This window comes from Symsagittifera roscoffensis, chromosome 6 (assembly GCF_963678635.1).
Source record: "Symsagittifera roscoffensis chromosome 6, txSymRosc1.1, whole genome shotgun sequence".
In the NCBI taxonomy this organism is placed as follows: domain Eukaryota; kingdom Metazoa; phylum Xenacoelomorpha; order Acoela; family Convolutidae; genus Symsagittifera; species Symsagittifera roscoffensis.
Window position 1 is genome coordinate 31,216,333 of NC_087067.1, and position 26,947 is coordinate 31,243,279.

The window sequence follows — 26,947 nt, forward strand, 5'->3', positions numbered from 1 at the left end:
TAAAAGCAAAGTTTCATATTCAATTAAATTGACTTTATAAATGATTGATTGATGTTATAGTATAAGAAAAGAGTTAAAGACAATCGCTCGCTAGTTTGATCAATGAGCCAAGCGAGAGATGGGTAATAATCCGAAAGGCCATTAGGCCAATTTCTATGACATTTTGACAAAAAGTGGCAATTCAGATCGCTGGGTGCATTGTTTATTTGTCGTCCTGTTCCTCCTGGTCGTTTTCGGCTGTCCAGAGGGAAAGGTTGTCCCGCAGAAGCTGCAGAATGAGCGTGGAGTCCTTGTAGGTGTCTTCCGAAGCCGAATCGAGCTCGGCAATGGCGTCGTCGAAGGCCTTTCGTGCCAGTTCACAGGCGTCCTGTGGGTTGCCGGCGATCTCGTAGTGGTAGACGGAGAAGTTGAGGGCCAAACCCAGTCTGATGGGGTGGGTGGGTTTGAGGTTCTGGGCCACTTTCTCCGCCCACTTGTAGGCAGCCTTAGCCTGCTCACTCATTTCGTCCCTCTTGTCTCCTCTAGACACCTCCACTAGGTACCTAATAACACAAAAGAAAACAATGTACTCACATGACCATATAGTTGCAAATTCAAAAAAAAGTTTGCATTTGCGGCAGTGTTGTTTTCAGAATGCCAACTTCAACACATCAAAGGACACTGGACTTTTATTAAAGGCAAGCTATTTATAGTCACCAGTTGATGTCTGGCTGACGCGAAGGATATCGTTTTCATAACTTTGAGTGCTCCTTATAAGACGCATATTGACAAGTGAGAGGATGAATATGGAAAGTAATTCTGGACTTTCGAAAAGAAAACGAAGACAAGAGCGAAAACAACGGCCACACCAATGATTTTCGACCGTAGTATCATTAACAATTTCAGCATCAGGCGAGGCAAATTAACCTCGCTACACCAAAGATACGACAACCCGGGTTGACAAAAAATGCTAGTCATACAATTCCCATACAGTTTGCCATACAGTTCATACGTTTAAAAAAGTGTATAAAAACTCTATGACTAGCATTTTTTCCATAGTATGGAACTGTATGACTAACATTTTACCATAATGAAACTGTATGGCCATAAATGGGAACTGTATGACTAGCATTTTTTCATAGACAAATTGTACGGAACAGTATGACTAGTATTTTTATTGTATGGCGGTCAACCCGGGAACCTCGTCCTAAGAGCAGAAGACATCGATGCTAAACGAATATTCTGCAGGTAATGCACTGTGTTCTAATTTCCATACTATGGGAGTCGGTATTTCAAAAGCTTTTGGTGGCGTAATAATAGAATAATTTTTATTCTTTTTTTGGCCGCAAAAACTAGTATGTTGTCAAAAAACAATTTCCAACAAAAAAGGTTAAAGTTTCGCTCCCATTGTTTTCCTACGGTAATCCAGATGCTTGAAACTTCCAAAAAAAACACTTCAAAATCAGGTTGTGGCTTGCATTTGAACAAATATTAGGACTTTGTTTTGGAGCAGAGAATATTTGATTTAAAAAACAATAAAATCGGCCGACAAAAATTAAAGCAGAATTCATTTGCACAAATTCTTCAAAATTTTGATTATATTTTGCTGCTTCAGAGCTAGTTTTAAGTCTAGTTTAGCTATTTCCGATTTAGTACATTTCACTAAAAAGTTCAGTGACTTTGTGAGATTTCCAATGTTGTTCTGGTCTATGAGTAGTTTTCATCCAAAGTTACTCTATTTGAAGCGAACAGAGAAAACAGAACAAAACAAGGATAGCCGGTTACTGTGCAAGTTGCGACCATAGTCTTAAAACTGTTGCGGCCAAGGTTAATGTTCCGACCATAGTCTTAAAAAACACAACAAAGTTTTTCAAACTTTCATCGTTTCTTTTCGGCGTGGTGGATTAGGTGTACTCTGGGGATTAGGTGTATTTGTAAAAAACTGGGGATTAGGTGTATTCGTCAGCCATACTAAAATAAGCAAAATGAAAAACAATATTTGAAGAAAAATTACTAGAAAAACGAAAAAAAAATCGCTACCCAAGTAAAACTACGTTTTTACGTTTTAAATTAAGCTCTAATAAGCTTTTAGGCCATAATAAGACTGCTCGTTTCTTTATTCGCTCGAAATAAGACGAAAAACATAAATTTTAAACCGGTTTTTCTCAACACTGGGAAATTCACACAACGCAGTCCGATAACTATTTGTGGTACCTGATCTTGCGTGGAAAACAAAAAGAAAAAAATAAAACACACCCGAATAAACAATTTCCAATGGTCGGAACAACAAATATATTTAGAATATACAAATTGATAGATTATGGAATAATATTATTCACACAATTCTATACAATAAACAAGGATATCCGGTTACTGTGAGAGTATCACAGAATGTTCCGACCAATGATAGTCTTCAGAAAACTGCGGTTTAGAAGTTTTTTTTCCAAAATAGTGTAGTTTTTTCTGCTTGGTGTGATAAAAGGGTCTGACGTTAAAAAAATAACTTAGGCATATTAGACAGTCATAGTAAAATAGGCAAATTGAACAAAAAAATGTAGAAAAATGACAAGAAATCCAAAAAAACGTTTAGATGTTTTTGGTTCCCAAAATGATGCTGAAATTCCAAAAACTAGCTGTACATGCTGAAATTTAAACTTAAAGTCATAAAGTTGGCATAACTCAGCTTGTAAGTCTACATGTTCACGCCATATTAGTTCGAATTTAGACCAAAAGTCAAAAATTTGAAATCGGTTTTTCTCGAAACTGAGAAAAATTTTTGGAAATTTTTTAATGTCGTCGGAATCACGACTGAAGAGGCTTCAATATGATATATCAATCAACCCAGTCCAAATATACCAGCTTTTGTGTTACCTGATTTTGTGTGGATAACAAAAAGACAAACAAAAGCAAAAAAAAACTAACACACACCCGAATACAAAGTTCTTCCCCATTTTCAATGGTCCGAACAAAAAAAGCTATTCAGGCAAATCCAAAGCTTGGAAAATTGATGTTCAAACTAATTATAAAAACCAATGCTGGTTGCTGTTGTTTAAGAATTTTCATCATTCCGAGAACAGTCTGGATATAGACAATTTCCGACCAGAATTCAAATTAGAAACAAAGTTTTCCAAAAAAAACCAATGCTATAATTCAACATTTTATTACGAATTTCTGGCAAAAAAGTTGAAGGAAATAGTATTTTAGCCTAAGATAATAAGCCTGCTCAAACGCTTAAACGCAAATCAAACAATAAAAAATGAATTTTGATCAAAGCTTCATGATTTATGCGTTTGAAATTAATTAGTACATTTCGTCAGATAGTGAAAGTTTTGGTCATACTTTTGAGACTTTGAATAGAACGTAAGAAATGGCATCAAGTCTCATTGGGAAAAATTATCCGCAGAAACGTTGCTGAGAACGAAAAACTAGACTGAAAAGTTTGATTTGATCGATGAATCACCTCATCAAAACTATCAAAATTTAACAACCAATCTTGGGGGGTTTTGATCCCCCAATTGCACATTAGCTTGACAAAAGCGTTAACAACAAGGCCACCTGACCTGATTATTACATATAGCTAACGTAAGCAACCTAATGCATAGAAATAAGTTATAGCAAGTGTTAATTTGCATAGTATTTTTACAACTTTTGTCTATTCTCCAAGCCTGTAGAATCAACGTTTATCTCGTTTCGGTTGAGCGGTGAACCAATTTTAGGTTATATTTTTTAGAATGATAGGTGAGAAATACACAGTTTTTGTTCAGAAAACACAGAAAATAGGGTAAATTGTCTAAATAGAACTTGTATCCAGTTTAGAAGCATGTGCTGTGTATGAGTATGATGCAAGGGAGTTTATAGTCCTCAGTCAGATAGTGAAAACTTCTTTCAAAAAATCTAGTTTGTTTTTTATTAGACCCGGGCCCATCTGATTTCGATTTTTTGTACAAAACTCGAACTGAATGTGATTTTGAAATGCTTATAGCTGCAGTTGTAGAACTTGTTACTGTTTTTTGTAGAACTTTTTGGTGAATGCTGTTTGAGAATAATTGTTTTCTGTTTTATTATTTTTTAAGCAGTACTTTCTGGGTTGCTGTTGATGTTATTGTTTGCTTTTGGTGGTTTTGTTGAGTCTCTACCTGAAGTAATCTCCCTTCATTTTGTAGAAGAAAACAGCACCCTCAACTTTCTCCACCGTGGCTGCATCACTCATGTCTACTTCCGCGAACTCGTCCTGAGGCGGCAACATGTGCTTCTCCAACAAGTCGATGATCTCGTGGCACAGATCGTTCAGCTCTTTCTCTATCGTCTCCCGCATTTCCTTCACAATCGGGCTTTTCCAGTCGTCCGAAATCTTTCCCTCGATACTACACACGAGTCGCCAGGCCGAACGGCGTTGGCCAACTACGTTCTTGTACGCCACAGAGAGTAGGTTCCGCTCCTCTTCGCTCAAGCTACCTCCTTTAGTCTTTACCAACTCTTGCATAATTTCCTTCATCTCTTTGTACATCTCTAGCTGCTCAGCTTCAAATTACATCACCATTACATAATTTCCTATTTTTCCTTTAAATTGCTTGCCTTTTTTGATGAATCGAAATTGTACTTACCCAGTTTTGCTCTGTAAACGGTTTCTTCTGTCATTTTTTTCAAGTAATGAGTTTTTGACTTAAAAGATGGCAAATAATGCAGCTGATTTTTAACGAGAGAAGTTTTCGATAGCTATCGCGTACGTAACCAAGTAATATCGGTTTAATAAATTATAAATGCTAGCTTTTGTATATGGTGCTTATTGGTCATTCGCATAGTTTCAGCATGGCTCAAACTTAAGTTTCAGAGCACAGTACATAAATAAGTCAGCCAACCGAAAAATGTATTATACAAATGCGTGTTTATACTATAAGCTGATTCGAGCTGTTTAGTTTATTTGTTAAGTCACATTGGTAAAAGCGGCACATTTTCATTATTGCTGAAACTACAATCTGGCATTATTTGTCGATTTTATGTTTTTATGAAATGTGTTCCATTTGGCAGTTGTGGTTTTAACTACTGAAGTAATCTTTCATTTTTATGAAAAATATTTAAATACGACAAAATAATGTACGTGTTACGATGTGAAAAAACTTGTCCTGTGAGGGGCGAAAACGCGTGTGATAAAATATCTGAAGTCGTTTGCAGAAAAAAACATAAGACTGTTTTTATTTACTTGATGTTCATATTTGAACGAATTGAGCTTTTCTAGTTTGATGACTGTAAGTTATGAAGAATGGCTAAATATTTGAGTAAAAGAGTTTTTGCAAATGCAAGGACACAATATTCTTTGCTCAAAACAAGCAGTAGAAGGCCCATTTATTTTTCTTATTTCTGTTTCATGTCTTAGAGAAAGAAAACCGAAAATTTGAAAAATCAGTGATGGAAACCACTTGGTGTATGAGAACGTCTTTTTTGTTATGACTATTTTTGGTTTGTTTTAAAGTAGCATGAATTAACCTCAGGAACTTCCATTAACAAAACAAGCATCATTCAAAAAAAAACTCATGTGAAGTTTAAAAATTGTCAAATTAACTCTTCCCGCGACTATCCGTGGCTTTGAACTGATTTTTTAAGATTCTGGAGATTCTAGTATTGAGAAAACGAGTTTTCAAAAACTTTTGTTATAAAAAGTTTTGCTCGGCAGAAACAAAGCTATTCATTACATCATCCTCATTTCTGGAGTTAAGGTTTCATAAATTGATCAGCAATGATGTTTTTCTTGGAACTCAATTACGATGTTTTAAGATGTTCAAAATATCTCCGGATTTTTTCCATTTGGCAAAAAAAAACAGAAGACAGAGCGGCAAGAATCTTGTTCACATTACATCATCTTCATTAATTGATTCTTAATTGCTTTCCAATCACTTTCTCAGCTGTTTTTCATACTGATAAATATTTAACGTTTTCAAATGTGTTTTCGAATGCAGTATCATACTAAAACACTTCTAGTGGTGTATCGGATTTCCGAAAAGAATTAAGACTTATTTAAGTTTTCAGATTAACATGATTTGAAAACAGTTGACAAAAAGTTATTGACAACTTCCTGAAGTTTTTAAAAAATGCTCTTCCCCCTCAAAAAAAACTCAAAAGTGAAAGTATATTAATTGTTGATGTTAGAAAAATTGTCGCAAAAAAGTGTGCTCGGAAAAATAAGTACTCTTAAACAGCAGCACAACTGGTCATCCTTGTTTTAATTAAAGCTCCCGGAAAGAAATATGTTAATTTTCAATCAATTTTTGTCAGTGCGGGAAAATTAGTCGAGACTTATGAACTGCTGTTTGAAATAGATTTAGTTTGAGAAGAGTAAATAGATGCATAGAACAATTTTAAGATTTTTGTTTTGCTGAAAATTTGATAGTTTAATTTTGAAACTAGAAATCGATCACGTTTTTCGTGATCCTTACACTTTTGTTGTTGGATAGTAGAGCTTGACTTCCTTTTAAAGGAAGAAATGAACTTAATTGAAAAAAAAAAAATCAAAACCGCGAAGAAAAATCAAAATCGAGCGTGAACAAATTTTCAGATTTTTCTAGATGGTCATCACCTCTTAAAAGATGATCGTAATAAGAAAAACGATTAATGTCATTATCAATGTCATTTCATGACAGTCAATCTCCAGCTCTTGCTCCTAACTGATTAGAAAAAATCCACGCTTGAAGCCATTAAGACACTGGAAATTGACTTGCAAATATTTCGGCTACTTCATAAAAACTATAGATTAATGATCATCCTAACAAAGTCTCAACACCCTTGAAAAACAAATAAGGAACCTTAAGCGTCCATAGAAAAAGAGAAATTATCATACGCGTTCATATATAGAGTCTGTAGAAAAAAGCCTAATTGTTGAGATAAACTTATTAAATAGAAGCTGTAAATGATCATGACTCATGTTCAATCAAACAGCGGGGCCGATTATCAATCAAACTACGCCCCAAATTCCGACGCTGACTCGAACACTCCAGCTGAAGTACAATTAGAAGTAGACGCCACGGAAAATGTCCCTATGCTCAAATTCCAAGGACAGACACCCATTCCAAAGCCTTGCAACAAACGAGGTTGCGAGGTTCTAAGTCCCATCGAACAACAAAACCCAGCTGACACCAACTTATTGCAATTAATCGAGACAACCATCAGAACATCGATTAACGATATCATTCCAACTATGTTTGCCAAACTGAAACAGGAGATGAAAGAAGTGATGAAGGCCATGATCGATGACGCTACGAGTGATATGAAGAAACAAGTTTTCTCAGAAGTCAAAAGCCAATTATGTTTACAAGAAGGACGGTGCAACCTGTAAAATCTTTGTGAAACCGAGTTAGTAGAGAGTTACACCAGAAGGGAAAACCTGCGAATTATCGGTGTAGCCAGCGAAGCGGAAGAAGGAAACCACGAATCTAATGCTGATACTACCAATAAAGTAGTGAACATTGCCAAAAGCATCGGTGCAAATATCACCCAACATGATATATCGATCGCGCATCGTCTGCCAGGTCGGGGAAAATCCAAACCCATCATTGTTCGTTTTTGTCGGCGAGTTGCCAAGGTTGAAATTCTAAAAAAGAAGCGTCAATTAAACGAGAAATAAAGCACGAAAGATATAAAGATATTCGAGGACCTCACTAATGCGAGACTGAACTTTCTTAAACTGATGAAAGGAGACAACCGTATTGCTTCGGCTTGGTCAAGAGAGGGAACTCTCTTCTATCAGATGAAAAATGACAATTACATAAAGAAAATAACCGGGCTCTAAGAAGGTGGGGATTTGCTTAAATATTCAGTCAATGATGTTATGAGTTGCTTTACTGGTGTTTTCTATCAATCGGAGTCCCCCTCCGGAACCTAAAATTTCAGTGCTACATATAAACGTTCGCTCTTTGAAAGGCCATCTAAGTGAATTGGAAGCACTAGTATACAGTCTTGAGTCTCCTCCATCTATTTTATGTCTATCAGAAACATGGCTAACAGAAAACGATGACAGTAAATGCTATCTCATTGATGGCTATAATAAGTTTGTAACATGTAACAGAAAAAGCCGTGGAGGTTATGTAATGATACAAATACGTGAAGATTTCAAGCTTCTAAAACAAACTACCACGAGCATGGATGAATGCACCCTTGTGTCAATTGAAAAAAGTAACTACCAGTTTAAAATAGCCGTATTATACAACCCTCCTAGAATAAACAAATTAACATTTATTGATCAACTTGATAAATTTTTGGAAGATAACTCCTCACCCTCAATTCCCTTTGTTATCTGTGGCGATTTTAATGTTAACATTTCAAAAGTAAATCAACTATCTAACAACTACCTGAATTTTTTCGAATGGGTTTGAACTTGGCGATACCAAAGGAACAAGAGTTACTGACACAACAAATACATGTCTAGATCATTTCATTTATCAAAATTTAACCGAAACAGACCACCAAGTCCTCGAATACCAAAACTTCTCGGATCATTTCCCTATCTTCTTGCAATGGAGTCTTCCATATTTAATAAATCGAGAAAATCGTTTATTTCGTGACCTACAATTTATTAAAACCAAGCATAAATCAGATATGTATATAAACGCTCTACATACTGAGCTAAGTGATAATATACAAATTTGCCATTCTACTGATCCATCGGAATCTTTTAACAGTTTTTCTGCGGCTTTCAACAAGATTACCACATACTTTGCACCCATGAGAATAAACAGAAAACCTGAGTTCCAAAAACCAAAGTGGTTCAACAATACGTTAAAAAATTTACGCACCAAAAGAAATAGAGCCCACCGTTTATGGAAAAGTAATCCAATAAATCAGATATTATTAGAAAATTTTAAAAACTTAAGATCTAAGTTAGAAAAAGAAATTAAATCGGCGAAAAGAAAATACTATAATAAGAAATTTACAGCATGTATAGGAGACTCAAGACAAAAATATAAACTACTCAATGATTTAAGTGGAAAAAATACTAAAGATGCAAGTGTTCCAGTGCATGAATCCTGTCTGCAGCACAAGGAAGCTCTGTCAACATTTGATATTGCTGAGAGATTTAATAATTTCTTCTCAGCTATAGGCACAGAGCTTAAGAAAAATTTAGATTACTTACCATTGCCATCTCTTAATCAGGCTGAGCAGTCGGTTTTTCTATATCCTGTTACAGAATGTGAAGTGCAAAAAGTCATCGACAATCTTGATAATAAATCTTCATAGGGAGACGACAATATAAACAACATATTAGTTAAACTATCGGCACCAGCAACCATTCCTTACTTAGCTTCTTTAATTAACAACTCCTTTATACAGGGCATTTTTCCAGATAGATTAAAAAGAGCGAAAGTTATCCCTATGCATAAAAGTGGATCAAGAGTTGTAGAAAACAATTACAGACCAATATCTCTCCTAATAGTGTGGAGTAAAATCTTCAAGAGAGCCATGTACACAAGAATTTATAATTATCTAGAAAAATTCTCACTTATTCATTGTAGGCAGTTTGGTTTTCGATCAAAACACAGTACTGTCGATGCACTAGTTGATTTTACTGAAAAAATGCGTTCCCATGACAATAAAAGCATAATTAGTTTCTTTTTTGATCTGAAAAAAGCCTTCGACACAATAGAACATAATATTCTGTTACTAAAACTCGAATCATACGGTATCAGAGGAAATGCGCATAAATGGTTTAGATCATATCTGAATGAAAGAATTCAACGTGTAGAAATTAAGGGAATTTCTTCAAACTGGTCGACTATTAAATGTGGTGTCCCTCAAGGATCTATTTTAGGTCCGTTACTATTTCTTATATATATATATATATATATATATATATATATATATATATATATATATCAATGATCTACCTCATGCATGCAATTCAACAGAAATTGTCCTTTTTGCCGATGATACAAATGTCACAGCAATTGGTCAAATAAATCTTTGGGTTGAAGAGGACATTATCAAACTGAAATACTGGCTTAATGCAAATGAATTGAGTATAAATATGGATAAAACGGTACAAATGAATTTAAAGACTTCCAATTTAATGACCTTTCAATTAAATAACTGTAACCTTGAGAAAGAACCCGTGATTAAACATCTGGGTGTATACCTTGACTCCAAATTATCGTTCGTTTCGCATATAGGCAATGTAAAAATGCGATTAGCCAAGCAATCGGGCATTATTTCCAAGCTACGCTATTACGCACCTAGGCATCAGATCTTAGAGTACTATCGTAGTAACATCACAACAATAATCATATATGGTATTCTGGTCTGCGGTTGTTGCAGCTATTCATCTTTGCTGCCGATTTTTATGCTTCAGAAAAAGGTTCTAAAATTAATATTTTTCAGAAATCGTAGGGACCACTCCGAAGACATTTTCATTAAACATCAAATACTAACAGTCCATGAGCTCCATGTCTATGAATTACTGAAAATCGTGCTGCGATCGATTAATAAACTTCATAGCGAAAGTTTTTTGAATAATTTATTTGAATTTGAAAATCCATTACGCGAAACCCGTAGAGGAAAACTAAACATGCTAAAAGAAACATTTAGGAAAAGACTATTCGAAAAACACTCAGTGGCGTATCGGGGATCTAGGCTTTATAATATTCTCAGAACAAGGGGTTTACTTCTAAATGATATCGAAAATGCGAACATTGAAAAAGTTAAATGTTATTATCATGAATTCAAAAATGGATACCTATTAAATAACAACGAGCTGACATCTTTAGTATTTAATTTTTAAAATGTTTAATTACGAATACCTTGGGTAAATGCTGCAAGACCACCAACTATATATTGCGATTCTTGACGAAAAAAATGATGCTCTGCAGCCTTTTAGTTCAGGATATATGACAATTTTTGTGATTTTTTGAATTTTTTCTCACTAAAAATTTTTTCAGAAAAAACTTAGAAATTTTTAGAAAAAAAAAAAAAAATGTTTTGATATTCATGGCTGAGAGACAGGTCATAAGTATAATTCACTAGAGATCACACGCACACACCATTAAAATGCAGATAGTATTTTTATGTTCGCAATTTCTCTTTCTTTTTTTCACTCTTTTTTCAAATTAATTTTTCTTCCATAATGCTGTTTACTATTGATGTTATACTTAAGGGCAGCTGTTGGTAGACCGCATGGTCTCGTTTGCTGTCTCTCTCGATTGTATATAAATGATAAATTACTTTAATTTTGTCAATGTATTTACCAATCGAGAAAATAAATTCTTTCTTCTTTCGTTCCTTATCATACAATTTTCATCAAAAAAACTTTACGATCAGCATTTGTCCAATCGACACTGAACTTTTTTTGAAAGTTACCTTAAATTAGTTTTTAAATTTCAAACCAAACAAGTGACAGTTTTGGTTTTATGAAAGTTTAACAAAAAGTTTTGGTTTTACAGAAATTTTGAACAAAAATTGTATTGTTTGAATGAAAATATGAAATTCTATATGAGAATTGTACGATTTCCATAGAAAAAAAAACAATTTCGATGAAAACATTTTTTTCTTTTTTTGATTGCAAACTTGCTTTTGCGCTAAAAGAGACATTTTATTCACAAAAATCTGCATTTCAATTTTGTTATTTTATGTCTATAACAAAGTCCAGCTTGAATTTTTCACATAAAAATCGAAATCAATGTAAAAGTTCGAGGTTCTTTATTGACATACCCAAATTTTCATTTAACACCTTATCTATGATCAAAATTGGCGAAATTTTTTCTTGACAAAGTGCAAAACAAAACAAGCTCGAGAAAAACTGATCGTTTCAAGTTACAATTCTATAAATTACAAATCAGTTGTCTTTACATGGCAATTTTTTATAATCGGTTTCATTCTCAATCAAAATTTTCCAAGAGAAGGCTTGAAGAAATTTCGTCAAATTACTTACATTATCCAAATCAAATACTTACCTTTTCTTCATATATCTGCAAGCAGCTACTTTTCAAAATAATCAGATACAGATTATCTTTTGTATAGTTATTTTGTTCGCTGTCATTTTTTCAGATAAAAAAGTCTGGATGAGTTTGGAGAAAACGTCTCTGGATTTATTAAAATAATAAAGATGTAAAAGAAAAAATTTCTCTGCGGCGTAGCCAATTGAACAAGATACTTTGTCAGGGCATCACCGATTGAACACAGGAAAAAAATTTCTGCTTTCAAAACTTGAAAAAAACTGTGCACTAAGCGGATAACTTTCACTGTAATTACACATATTACAAAGCGGTTTACTTGGTTTATTCTATAGACTTTTGGGATCTAATTTTTTAGGTAGAACCTAAGAGGAACATCTCTCTAGAGGCAAATCCAGGATTTCTCAAGGGGGATGGGGATATTTAGAAACAAATTGAAATGTTGTCAAATACTGTTCTTGATCGACCAAATTGATTTTCTGAGTTCTTACAAAATAATGCAAAGATGTGACAATCTTATTGCCTTCTACCCAACACTCCAACCCCCTCTTCTCCCAATCCGCTCCTTCATTGTTTGTTCTATGAAATTGTATTTGACTCAGCTTTCATAACAACTTCTTCAGTTCGTTTCCGTCGAGTGTAAAGACTGTTCTGATTCCTCTTTAAATTCTGAACCTATTTAGATTCACTTCGTTATTGTCACCTACAATTAAGACTAGGAAGCTTTCCAAGTTTACTTCAAATTCAGCGCTATCCTGGGGAGTGTCCTGTTGGGATTATTATTCGGGAATATCCGACATTGGCTCTATCACCTTCGTCTGAATTCGAGTTGAACTTCTGCATTTTTCAGCCAAGTGCCCTACAAGGCGACCTCAATGTTGCCATTTCTGTCCCTAGCTAGGTACAAAGTGACACATTTTTCTTCAAAAGCTGAATTTATGCGTTTTGAATTTCTGCAAATTTCTGCATTTTGAATTTTCTACTACGTTGACTGTGAGTTCGTTTCTTATCTGATGTGACTTTTGTTTACATAATTATTTACACGAGGTGTCTTACACATCCGCTATAAGTCCTTGTACCCCTTTGCATAAGCCAGTAAACTTTCTGGGGTTAAAAATTGATGCTCAGTTTCTTTTGGATTATAACGTTTCTCATATTGTTAATCAAAATATCTCTGACAAATTCCTTTTCATAGCCATTTAATTAACAGTTTTTGATTAGTTTGGTTTCAACATCGTAAACTTTTTTTTAGCGATTCATGATTGGTTTGTCTGCGAATAAAACTCTTGCATTGTTTTTACTTTAGAATTGTTATTTTCATACAAGTAGTCTTCAGTAATTTCTAAATTTCTGCAAAATTGATTTATTAAATTGTTTGCTGCGGTTTTTTGGGCAAACATGTCTCATATCTTTTTCTAGCACCAGATAAAAATGAATTTGTTATGTTTCATTAATGCCCACTATCTGCAGTCTACTATAATTTCCCTTGTCTTCCGCTTTTGTCATCGGAGATCTCTATAATGGAATAGAGCTTATTTATTTCAAAGCTCTCTTTCGGCCCGACGGGATCGGAGCTCAGTCCCTTCCTTTAGTTAGGGTATTGGCTATGTCAACTCGTTTCTAACCAGTGGGCTCGGAAAATATTGATATGAACTGAATTTTTTGCTATAAAAATTAGCTGGAGCTTTTTTAACAAGTTCTCCGAATCTTGATAATTATTGATCGTTGAGTTACTCAAAGAAATTTTTAGTCCACGTATGTTAGACTCAATTTACAGCCTCATTGCATCATGTTAAAAATTTGGATGTAACTAGATTATTTAACAACAATTTAATGACGCGTAAGTATGAAATAACCCGCACTGAAGTTTCATGGAAAATAATCAATTATATTGGATTTTCATTGTCAGTCTCTACAAAATAACATAAATAATCGATTATAATCGATTGAAAATGGATCATAATGATTATATTTTTTAAGCAATAAAAATCCAATATAATCGATTATAATCGATTATAATCGATTATAATCGATTATTTTCAAAAAATTTTATCAAAAGAAAAATAATCCATTTTAATCGATTATAATGGATTATAATCTATTTATTCAAATCTTTTTGTGTGTTGTTTTCATTTTTTCATAGATTTGTTAAACTTAAGTTAGTTATTTTGTTCTCTCGCTTAATTTCATTTTTTCCTATTTTCAATCGAATTATGAAAAATTACAAAAAGTTGCCTATAGATCCCACAACAACTCCCCCCACGCTTACCCGTACAAGGGTTGGGAGGGGGGTGAACACGTTGGGGGGGAGGGGTGTTTTTACGTTGGGGTGGGTACGTTGGGGAGGGGGTTTGTTGGGTGGGGGGGGGGAGGAGCTGGTCACAATGCTGTTTTTGGGCACTTTTTGGAAAATTACTACATATTGGCCGCCACTGGATGAACGTGTTCGTTCGAGTTTTGCAGAAAGTTGCAAAAATTAGAGTCATTATTTTAATCAATTTTCATGGATTTTATGTACAAAAAATAATCCATTATATTGAAAATAAAAATGGATTATAATCGATTATAATGGATTTAAATGGATTTAAATTTTTCTAAAATAATCGATTATAATCGATTAAAAATCGATTACGTGGTCTAAATTTGACATGATAATCGATTATATAGACAACATTTTAGTCAACGAAAATCCATTATAATCGATTATTACCCATGAAACTTCAGTGCGGGAAATAATTTAAAACTAGTTTAAAAGGTTGATTCGATAAATGATTAAAAAACTAAGCTAAACTTTTTGAAATAGAAAGATAAGATAGTTGAAATGAACAATACGGTATCAATAAGAACTCTGACGTTCACTTCTCAGTTACAAAAACCATAGCACTTTTTGGCTGGTAAAAATTAATATCAACAACCTAAAGATTTTTGCAATGTTAAAAGTGATACTGTTTTACACTGCTCTCGTTTTTGCGAGCCGTATGAAGTGGTTTTTAGGTCCTCTGGTATTTTAGTTTCTGTGCCACATTTTTAAAAGTATTAAAAAATAAACATTGAAATTTGTGAGATAATTTTTAAAAGAGCAGAAACTTCTAGAACGCTGGTTACCTTGCCAATTCTTTTTCAGGTTTCATTTTTTATCAACCTTCCTCTGTGCCTTTCTTGAAATATTTTTTGATTGGTTATGCGATAAATACTCCTAGAGTCAGTTTGTTTCAAAATAATAGTATCTTCCAATTCAGTTTACTTTTTATTTAAAAATGTGCATATTGCTAACACAATAAGGTTAAGTACGCATGGGCGATTGTGAATAAAAATTACACAACCCATTTGAAGGAGTCCAATCCAAATTTAGGCAAATTTTGAGCGGTTTGAGCGGTTTTTGAGAGGATTTGACTTGTTCGTGAGCAGTTTTATTAAAATCGTTGAACGGTTTTTATATGACTTTTCAGGAAACGCTATGAACCTTGAAAATAGTTTTTTTTGGACAGTAGATCATTTTCGGTTGGTTTTTGGCTTATATTTTAGTATTACGTAAAGTTAGAAGTTCAGATTTTTAAAGGGTTGATGATGTGTGTCCTGAAAAAAAAACACCGCCAAATAAATTTCGGGATTGAGCGGTTCTTGCAAAATTTTGAATTGTTTTGAACAGTTTTCAACGGTTTTGACAGTTTTGAATGGTTTTGATCTGTTTTGAACGATGTTGAACTGTTTAATTGTTTCCTGCGAGGATTTTAGTGGTTTTTGAGGGCAATCATTTAAAAAATTGCTGAAACCGCTCAAATCTTGAGCGGATTTTGAGCGGGATCTCGACTAAGGAAGTATATGAAAAAAGTAAGCTTAACCCTCCATTGTCTTTCTATTTTTTATCAATCTATTTCTATCTAACTTTTTATTTTTTCAATAATTATATGACATGTGTTACTGAGTTTTTTCTTGAATTTTCACCGAGAGCAAACGTTCTAAGCTTCTCTTTGTGAAAGCATCAAAACATGGCATTAAATATTTTTTTTTCAGGGTCTGAAATGCCACAATGGAGATTGAACAAGGTTTTTGATTGATGGTAAGACATGAATTTTTGGTTAATTTTGTCCTTAGACTTATGACCTGGCTAAAAACTTCTCTGAACTGATAAATGAACCCCAAAAAATTCAGAAAAGGCTAGAAAAGTTCAAAACCAAAAACTAGAGGGATAGCTTGCTCTGTTCGTTTTAGCGGTACGCTCTTGAGAAAAAATTGGTTCACTCAATCGGTAATTTTTTCTTTGCTCTTTTTAGCAAAAAAAATTAGCATCAAAGTTAAAACAGTTTTTAAGAAGAGTCAGCCACATTACCCGGGTTGCTCATCTGACAAAAAATTTTCCTATCTTAAAACTTCTTATATGAGTGTACGAAATTTCCGCTATCCTATAAGTTTCTTGTGAAAGGAGTTCCAAGATAGAAATTTTTTTCCTAATTTCAAAAAATTGCCAAAAATTTTTTATTGTGTTTTTTTTACCGATATAACATAATATAACCAATTTTGGAAAATTTTTTCACAATTATGCATGTAAAAATTTTTTGATAGTGATATTTATATATGCATTTTGAACAAACATTTCCGTATGCAATTTTCTTAAATAAATCTTCTACTTACACATAATGAGCTATTCGAATTCGTTTTGGAGACAATAAAATATTAACTTCGAGGAATCATGTCATATAGCTGCAGACGTGTTGTATGTGGGGTCCAGATATACAGGAACAAATTTTCTAATTATCAGCAAAAAAATAATTCTTCTCAGTCGTTTGGCGTACGAGCTTCCGCTGATGTACTCTGCGACAGCGGAGAACTGTTAACTGGTTTCAAGAAAAATTTTTAAAAAATGTACCTAAAATTGAATTTTTTTGTAGGACAAAATGCTATCTTGAAACTTTTTCTGTTAGAAAAGTCACTATCTTGCAATTTTTTTATATAAAAAAAACTCTTATCTTGCAACATTCTTAGAGCCTAATTTTGTAAGAATTTTAGGATTCTTATAAGAAAAGTTCTCTTTAGCGAATTTTGGTGAACCCGGGTAGATTTGCAATGTTTTAACTGCAATAAGTGCATCGCTCTCTAAATTATAAAACATTTTTCGAGCATCAGTGGAATCCAACAAAAAAATGTAAAAAATGTAAACCATTCATTTAAAATTTTACTGAATTTTTTTATATCAGAATTTTATATTTCATTGTTCAATCTATTTCATTCATTTCAACCACATTTGAGTCTCCCAATTAAATTAACCTGCAATCAACCTTGCAAAAGTTTCAAAAAACTCACTCAATTCGTTCCAATTGGTTTGAAACCACGATTATCTCAATTGAGACGCAAGAAAATCTTCAATATGCCTCAAAATACCATGTTTTGAAAGCAATTCTACTTTGAGTACAACAAACTAATTTGATCGAAAAACACAAAAAATGCAAAATTTTGCGTTAACTTTCCAATACGAATCGGCTATAAACGCTGAAACTTCTTCTTTTTCCAGAAAAAAATGATTGCAATTTTTAGCTAAAACCTTATATGTTTATCATTAACTGTTCTGCTTTTTATCGAGAAACAACACGCAAAAAGTTAAGGTATTTTTTAAAGAGATTTAACAGTTTGAGATTTGACATATGGGAGAGAAAAAAGAAAAGAACCTGCCAGGAAAACACAAGTGCTTTGCAATTTATTAGTTGTTAAAGGTTGACCAAAATTGGAAATATGCGGTTTTCCGCATCCAAAACTTGTCTGCTTCTCTACAAAAACCAGTTGTTTGGGTTTTTTATCAAAGTTTTGTCTCTGCGGCGGCTATCAGATTTAACTTAATTTAGCGTAACTCGGTTAATTAACCTGCATTTTTTCATGCGAATTCAAGGTAATTTAAAGTGAATTTAACCTTAATTTTTTTACCCAGTCAATTAAAGTGATTTTATCTGAATTTTTTTGTGTGAATGATAAATTTTTGATGAAACCTTTCACGCAATTTTTTGGCAAGGAAGAAATGAGTAGAGACCACAATATCACTCGAAAAACCATTCATAAAAGAGAACCGGAAAGTTGACCACATTCCTCTGAGCACCGACTTACGGAACAGTTCCTATTTGAGATTTGAACAGAGCCTGTATGATAGCGGCCTCAATTATAGAAATAAGGGAAAAACACTTTCAAAATCAAAACTATTTCATTTGGAAAATGAAAAAAATGAAATATCTAGCGTCATATTAATGGCGTAAAAATAACAGTTTTAGGTGCAAGAAATTGTTCATAACAGGTTATTATGTTGATTTTTGATAATTGTAATTGACTATAATTACCAAAATTAGGTGTTCAAATGATTTTTAACCAATTATAAATATTTTAATTGTATCCTATGAGGTTTTATTTTTCTGTCAAAAACAAAATCTCTAAAAGCGAGTTGGTTTCCAAGCTTTGGCTCATCTGACACAAATTTTTACCAAGAAATCCAGATAGATCTTCTTTTCATAGAAATATTTTCATATTAGTTGAATAGTTCCCGCGGTAGGTCAAAAACAATCTTCCAAACTAATCTTCTAAATTCTAACTTTTCACCTACCGCAGGAACTTTTCAACTAATATCAAATGATCTCTATGAAACTTTTGTTTCCTGGTAAAACTTTGAGTTCAGATGAACCAAATCTTGACAACCAACTCGCTTTTAGAGATTTCATTATTGACAATAAGTTTTTACCCCATGGGATATTATTAAAGTTTACTTTTTGTGAAACAAAATTTTGGCAAAATAAGAAATTATAATTGATTATGACCTTTCATAATTGATTTAACAAGTTTTTTGTAAAATAATTTTCTAATCAAAAAATAATCTTCTTAATGAATCATGAAACTAAAATACTTTGCTGGTGTTTTGGTGGTTAAAAAATTCAATTGTTCATCCTGGAAAAAATTCAATAGAGAAATGAAAAAAAAAATAACAATTTGAATTGATTTGAAAATTTTTAAAACCTATTTTCTCCTTATTCACATATATCAATTCTAGGAAAAGCATAGAATATAAGCTATTCAGATGCAAGGTTCATGCAAACAATGGGCAAACAAAAAGGATTTTTATCGATTATAATCGACTCTACTAGAAGTTTTTGTGCCTAACATATGAATTGAAAATTGGGATAAAATGATCAATTTGAATCAAATATAATCAATTAAAGTTGCATTGAAAAAAATATGGGTTAATAATTGATTATAAATAATTATAATGTACTTTAATTGATTATTGTTTGAATTCGAAAGCAAAAATTATAACCGATTATTATTTGACTAAAATCACTTTTTTTCTCAATTTTAGTAAGACTGGTTTTAAAATCTTATAATAATCAAATATGAACGCTTGAAAAATGATTCGGGTGGGTTGGTTTTTCATTGAAACAAGGCTTTCACAAGGGTTGACAATTTAATGAAGCATAATTAAGTTTTGGGACTACGCAACCGAGTATAAGCAATTATCATCTATTATGATGCGTTAGAATCAGTACGAAAATTTTCCAAAACTTTCTGCAAAAATCGCAGCTTTTTCTGCATTACTCACAAAAAAAATTGCAATCAGTTTTCTAATCTACTCATATCATTTAGTTCTTGCGGTTGCAACAGTTTGAATATATACGGAAATGTTCTGCCTCTTGCTCTTAAAAAATTATAGTCAAATGTAATCTATCACAACCCATTCAAATCAATTACAATGAAAAATAACCCAATTCAAATAATAATGTTATATAATAACTCACTTTTTACTTTGTTTTGTTTCTAATTGTCTTTTAATCCATTATAATTGATTTTTTTTTGGTTTTTATGGAGGCAGACCATAAAAACTATTATGATCAATTAATATCCATAGCCCTTGTTGTGGGTTTTCCAATTTTTTTTCTCAAACTAAATTTTACTGAACGTCGTCCTGATCAGTTGAAAAAATTCTCCTGGCCAGTGGATAAAAACTAATCTCGAACCCCTCAACTTCAAAGTTTAGATTTTTTTCGGCTTTTTGTTGTTTCCATTGCATAAATTGATCTATTTTGTTTTCTTTTAGGCAAATTTTAATAATTTTTTGATTGTTTCATTTAATAATGGATTTTGAAAGATCTAAAATGTCTGCGTGATTAGAGGCTCTGATCAAAAAATGTCATTGATTTTTGTTGGCTAATAAACAGAATAACTTTTTGATTTGACAAGTAAAAATATATTTTTTTAATCCAGAAAAGTAGTCCTGCAACATCTACTATGAAACAAAATTATTTGTTAGATTTTTGCCTCGATCATCTACTTGAATGAAGCTGTTAGAAAATCTGTGCTGACTATTTTTCTATCCATAAAGTGTGTGATCAAAAATCTGTCCAAATGGAAAATCGATATCTTTGAAGGCAAACAAGAGTAGTTTTGTATTGACTAAAACCCAAAAACTGATGAAAACTAGTATTACGATTAGGAAAGTCAAAAATTAATTTAAACTTTTGAAATGGCTAAAACTAAAACTGATTGTCTTTCAGATTTTTTTTCAAAACTCTCCAACACACGCTACATAAAGCACAGAGTGATGTAATAAACGTCTGACAGCTTTTCATTAAGTCCAGATAGCTTGCCTGATTTCAATTTGGATGTTCGGATCTGGAGTAAATCAATGGCTTACGCGTTTATAGCAGGAATTATCTCGCGTTTTAATTATCCCAAATTGGCCAGATTGAAAATTTTTAAATCCCACTTTTTTAGAAACAAAAAAAAAGATAAATTATTCTCCAAATATGAAATGAAGAACTCGATGACTTTTAAACACATAAGAAATCCATTTAAAAATTGTTATTTAAAAATACGAAGTTTGTCGGAAGAAAAAATCAGGTTGAGCAAACTATTTCCATCCTCCAATCGAAAGTTGGAGCAATTAGCTGTTCATTAATTAAAAAAATATTTAATTAATTAAGGGAAATGAGATTGTTTTTTTCTTTTTTTTTTGTTTTAATTTGCAAATTTTTGAGCACGTTAACCTATCAAAAAGAATTCTGGAGTTAAGAAGTTTCATTTAGTTTTAAAAAATGATAGTCAATGTTCAATTTTGGGCAAGTGTTCTATTCTTCAAAAGTTTGAGTGAACACAGGATCTACTAAAGTTTCTGGCCAGAACATGAAGTGTAATAATTATTGTAGAGTAATTCTTTCAAAAGGCCCAAATGTTAAGAGCTACATTTTCTCAGAAGAAAGTTATTTTAAAGCAAGAGCATTACAAAATCCATGATTTAACCAACATTTTTTTCCATTTTAATAAAAACTTCTTACGTGTTCTAGGAACATCAAGCAGTTTTGAAAAAGTTTTTGTTTGTGGGAAAACTTTTGAATAATTAAGAAATTTTGACAATTCAAAGTTTTCTATATGGCTGATGATTCAAAATGTTGGTGTTTTGGTTCAGCATAACTAACTAACTTCATATAACCTCGTGCTTAATATATCATGTCTGGGAAGATTCACTTATTAAAACGGATCAGCTATACAAACTGAACTACAGTGGCACCAACTGTTTAACTAGTACTTAGCTAGCTTACTAAGAAAAAATATTATTGGTAGAAGTAACATCTGAATTCTCCGAGTGATCTGTTTATTTTTAAATGAAATTTTTGCGAGATGTAACTTAATTATATCTGTTTTCTCAATGAAGCAAATTTCATTTTTTGAGGCAACTTTTTGTCTCTGATTCTTTGCCTATTTTGTTGTTCGATTGACACTGGGGTCTTACCTGTATTGTTCTTACGCTCTTGTTTCTCTACAGCCTAAGTGTACCGTAGACAAGAGTTCATTTATCATTCTCTGTTTTTCTTAGGCAACCAAAAAGTTTCAGAAGACTCAATTAGCAAGACCTGACATAAGCAATGAACAGATTTCTCTAACCCTTTTGCATAGAATTTTTTTTTACTTGCACTGAAAAACCTATGTTTGCTTCCAAGACAAATTCTAGATATCCGCATGGTTTTGAACCTTCAATTTCATAAATAATAAGAAACACTGGGTCTAAACTAATTTCTTAGTTAAATAGAAGAATTTCTGCTTTATCTGTATTCAAAGTCAGACAATTGTTTTCCATGTTAGCATTGACGTCTCTTGACAATTTTCTATTGTGTTTTTAAATAGTTTTGTATTTATTTATTTCACTATCAGACAGGTTTCATCTGCAAGTTGATTAGTTCAACTTTGATTTTTAAAAAATTGAAAGAGAATTCATTAAAATAGAGGATGAAAATTTTTGGTCCAAGAATTGTATCTTGTGGCACTCTGTGATACAAAATTTGCCATTCAGATATTATATTTGTAAATTTTACTGCCTGTTGATGGTTTTTCAGAAAGTTTACAAAAAAACGTAGTTGTCTTTGAAAAGCCCATTTGTTGATTTTTTTGCGAATATCTCTCAATTTTTTTGCAGAAAAAATTGAGAGATATTGAGTTGAACGCTTTGCAAGCTCCAAGGAAAAAACTGTAGTCCTATTTATATTGCGACCATTAAATTGTAGTAATTCCATTAAGGAAATTACAGCGTGCGAATTGCATACTATTTAAAAGCTTGTTTTAGTCTATTTCTCAGTTAATTGTTTCAATAAATTTTTTCATAAAATTTAGCCATTGTTGGAGTCCCAGAAAGGTGCCGTTGATTTTCAGCTGCTCTATCAATTTCTTTTTTTTTAAATTTGGCGTAATTTAGGGCTTTTTTCTATCTGATACGGGAAAACATTCGACATTCATTCATTGCGAAAAGCATTCATTCATGTTTTACGAAATACATTCATTACAAAATGCATTCATTCATTACCAGCTGTAGGTGTTTACCCGTTGCAAATTGGACCACATGGTTTTTTTTACTTTGTAAAACATGAAACGACTGAATTAGTTCTTGGTAACTGACCCTATTTCGAATTTTTTCTTAACAATGATTTTGTTTATCCATGACCTGTGAACAATTTCTGTTTTGTTTTTGTCAAATTTGTCATTTAACTTATGTTCTATTTCAAGTTCTATAAGTTCTATATCAACTTTTGACTAGTTAGTTGTTCGCCTGAAAGATAATTTGAAGAATTTTTTTGTGTGGCTTATAATTTTTTCTAATTTTGAAATGATAAACTTCTAATGTTCTTGATATTTTGTCATTTTTTGAAAAATTGTTCAACCCCTCTCAGCGATTTTCAAAAATCTTTTAATAAGGTTTCTTTAGTAGTTATAAAGTATTGTTTCGAATATGTTTGATCACTTTTCCAATTGTTGAAAAACCGATGTTTTTCATTGATCATCTATGTTTTACATATTTTGTTAACCACGGTTTTTTTGTTTGAATATTCTTCAATCAAATTTTTTTGCCTATTATATGTGAATGTTTGACTGAAATACTTTTGAATATGTCAATAAAAACTAAAAACATGCTCTGTGCAGTTGTTTGCTGGTATTTGATGGACCAGTATTTTTTTGCTCAAAATAACTTTTTTTCTGCTCAAACAAACTAAATGGAGGCAAGTTTGCCTCCCTCTAATAATTTAAAAAAAAATTTTCTGAAAATTGATCATCGATAACTCTAAAAGCAATGGAAGGACGGAATTAAATCTTTGTGTCTTACACTCAAAAAAATTGCCAGTTTGAGCGTAAGTAAAATTGTCCAATAATTTTTTTAAAAAGTGGGCAAAACTCGGGTTGACTGTAAGAACGGTTTACTTGAAGTGAAAATTAACTGATTTAATTAAAAGATATTTTTTAAAATATTGGAAAAAAGACAGTCACGGGAGAATCAACTACTAGCAATGAAATGAACGAACCTTTTCTTGACGATTCTGTCGTATTTGCTGTACTTACGTTAGATACATAGTTACGTAAGATTTTAAGCAACATAGAAGATTGAAGCCGTTTCAAAATCTAAAAAATTAATTTCAAGGTTTCCAAGCGTCATTTGGCCATTCTGTATGGAGTCGAAGCTCGTCAGAGAAGCGTTCTATGTGGCGAAAAGGTTTTCTGAATTTGGACTCCGTTTTTTCATTAGTTGTGGTTCCAGGCCCATTAAAAGTGAGGCGTTTTTCGGAGAGAATCAACAGAAATGGGCGGCCATATGACCTTATGAGGTTCTATCAAGCTTAGTAACCTAGTGCAATTGGAATGCAAATTGTGCAAGATTCTTGCAAAGGAATGAAAATCTTGCACAACTTTCGCGAGATTTGCATTTTCAACTCGGAATGTAGATCAAATCTTAAAATTTTTCCAAATATTGCATTCCCCTAAGCTCGTAGAAATTTCAGAGGTGATTTATAATTGCATAATCTGAATTTGCGAAGTCTGAAATTTGAAATTTTGTTGCCTGTTATTTTTTGTAATGTTTTATAATGTCGTATATCCATGACATCACAAGTTGCCTTACCTCAAATAGTCGCCCTTCATCTTGTAAAAGAAGACTGCAGTCTCCTTCAGGTGGTCGTTCTCCGGCACAGTGCCCTCGGGAGGCAGGAGGAAGTCCTGCAGGATGCCGATGATCTCATTGCAAAGTCCCACCAGCTCAGACTCTATCTGCTCTCGGAAATCCTAACACACAAAATCGGAAAATATTATGTCGGAAAATAAACCATTTCTCTGTTATGTATAAGGTTTATAAAATAACTTGATTTTACTTCAACCGACTTTTTTACTATCCAAGTTTGATTTTGGCCAAGCAAAAGAAGCTGTCTCCAAGTAGTTGATTCAAAGATACATAAGCTTGTTGAGATCGCTACAAGAATTTAAAAAAAAACATTGTTACGCAAAACGTCAATGGTGTAGACAGCTGAACGATTCATGTGGAAACCAATTTTGTCTATTTTGTGACATTCTATCCTCAGAAGTGTTCGACAATCAAAGCTTCATTGGACGACAGTATCTCTGGATAATAGTTCCTCACCTTGCAGATTGGCTGCTTCCAGTCCTCATCGTTTTTGGATTCCAGACTGCACACGATTCGCCAGGAGGTCCGACGCTGTCCGACTACATTTTTATACGCCACCGAGAGCAAATTCCGCTCGTCCTCCGACAATTGGTGCTTGCTGGAGTCGGCGTCGGACGAACTTCCCGCCTCCTTCATTAGTTTGTGTTTGGTCTCCACAAGCAGTTTCATCGTGTCTTTCATTTCAGTGTACATTTCCAGCTGCTCGGCTAAAATTACAGTCACTAACTTAAGAAATCTTTAACGAGGAGTGACCAGCAACGTAATTGATTTGAGTTACCTTAAAAATTGCATGAACAATTTCTAAAATTTTTATGCTAAACATTTTAGGACAGACTTTTTTTCTGTTTATGAATCGCTCTTTTCATAGAAAAACCTCCAATAAGCATTCCTACGAATAATCTGAGTCTTTTGGTTTTCTTTAATTGAGATACAAAAAACGTTTTTAGCTTTTTAGGCACCACTTGTTTCTATGCTTTAGACTCATCAACATTATTGCGATACTTTTTGTATTCACGTGTAGCGAGTCGGTAAATTTTGGGATCATCTCACAAACTGAACTTAAGCAATAATCAATCAAAAATAATAATTTGAGTAATTAAGAAATAAAAAATAATAATTTGAGTAAACAGGCTAAAAACCGCAACATCAATTTCTTTTTTGCATTTTTAGGCACAGACAGATGATTTAACTAAACTTTTTTGTTTCTTATGTAGTCGGAAAATTTGCTGGATCATCCCAGTAACCAAGATACTTTCTTCTTTTTGTTTCGCCATTTTGATCGATATAAAAGTTACGCTAAAAGCAAAAGAGATCACTTGTTTTAGTGTACATACCTAGTCGAGCCTTATAGACCAGGGATTCTGTCATGTTGATGAGGTTGTAATTGGTGTAAAAACTATTATTAAATTTGAGCCGACCTTAATGAGTGGTCTCTTTTATGACTATGAGTGTACAACGGTTAAAATAAAACGTTACAGTAATACACGACGACGGACCCGCTAGTAGATGAAGCAACGTGCGTTTTTGACCAATGCACAAACTATGCCGAGTATCTTGCTGAGATCGATTGACAAGGTGTACTTTCTTCAATCTAGACAAAGTTTATACCAACAATGTTTGTCAATAACTTTCTAAACTCATGGTACAGAAAAATCCAAACTAAAATTATTTATTGACCACAAAGTGCTATAAAAACGCTATAATGGTCAGCCCGCTTTAATTGATTTCTGATCACGAATTACAAATTATGAGCTATTGTTTTGCGAAGAATCTCAAAAACGAGAAGTGAAGTTTCGAAGAGTGTGGTACAGCAAGATGTAGATTTGTTCATTAAGCAGTACATTTAGACGATGTTTGCTCTACATTTTGGCTGAGTACACAGCGAACCAAACATGGCGCTTTATTCTACCATGCTAGTACCATTGTATCACTATTGAAGCTCAACGGCTGAGACTCAAGTTGCGAAGTTTGATCGACAAATATTCATAGCCGAATTAAAGATCATCTATCTCGAGTGTAGAAATTTGTACTGAAATATTATACCAATCTAAGAACTTCATCATCGACAAGTCATCAAAATTTATGTTCTGATGAAAGAGCGCAGATCGTTTATCAAATAGGTTTTATTGAAACTGTGTCAGCTCGTTCTTATGAGAATTCGAAAACGGTAGCCATTTTGAATTATTTAGAGACCCGATAACTCAAAGAGCTTAAAAGTATTTCAATCACTTGAACGTATCCTTCAAATTGACTCATGAAAATCATGTCGAAGATTTTTTTGCGTTTAAATTAATCGTTTTTAGAAACTTCGAAATATCACCAGTCGCGAAAACTGCAAACATTAATCAAAAGTTTTTTTGAGAATTCTCATTTCAAGTAACGTCTGGCGAACAATTAAAGTCGATTATAGGGTAGACATTATACCATTCAGTAGCTGAAAACGGATTAAATCAAATACAATTCTCAAAATTACAAAATTTAATTCTCAGTATTGCGCGCGAGTAAATTAGCTGTGCAGTTATGCTAGGATTGATTTTGCACCAGGTGAAATCACACCGAACCAACGTTTATCTAGCAC

General features: G+C 32.9%; 2 protein-coding genes across 3 annotated transcripts in view; one reads left to right on the plus strand and one right to left on the minus strand.

The window, feature by feature from the left end:
- LOC134848910 (14-3-3 protein homolog 2-like) lies at positions 1-26,193 on the minus strand. Of its 2 annotated transcripts, XM_063866459.1 has the most exons (4): positions 25,704-26,193; positions 24,826-25,076; positions 24,313-24,473; positions 1-542 (listed from the first exon to the last, which is right to left on the minus strand). In XM_063866459.1, exons 1-4 carry the CDS (start codon positions 25,735-25,737, stop codon positions 203-205), a joined length of 786 nt encoding a protein of 261 aa, XP_063722529.1. In that variant the 5' UTR covers positions 25,738-26,193; the 3' UTR covers positions 1-202. The 2 variants fall into 2 exon arrangements, with proteins under 2 accessions (XP_063722529.1, XP_063722530.1); XM_063866460.1 differs by lacking the exons at positions 24,313-24,473; positions 24,826-25,076; positions 25,704-26,193 and adding exons at positions 4,116-4,500; positions 4,584-4,843.
- The window catches only part of LOC134848911 (protein SET-like), a 229,324-nt gene continuing 209,236 nt past the window's right edge, over positions 6,860-26,947 (plus strand). Inside the window, exon 1 of the mRNA XM_063866463.1 lies at positions 6,860-6,867. The gene's annotated coding sequence lies outside the window, so the exon portion shown is untranslated. The remainder of the gene's footprint in view (positions 6,868-26,947) is intronic.

Excerpts from the sequence above, each read along its gene's own strand:
- LOC134848910 (XM_063866459.1), bottom strand. The coding sequence starts at position 25,737 with ATGACAGAATCCCTGGTCTATAAGGCTCGACTAG. Across the intron at positions 25,077-25,703 it reads GGTCTATAAGGCTCGACTAG|CCGAGCAGCTGGAAATGTAC; the intron begins GTATGTACACTA and ends CTGTAATTTTAG. Across the intron at positions 24,474-24,825 it reads GGAAGCAGCCAATCTGCAAG|GATTTCCGAGAGCAGATAGA; the intron begins GTGAGGAACTAT and ends TTTGTGTGTTAG.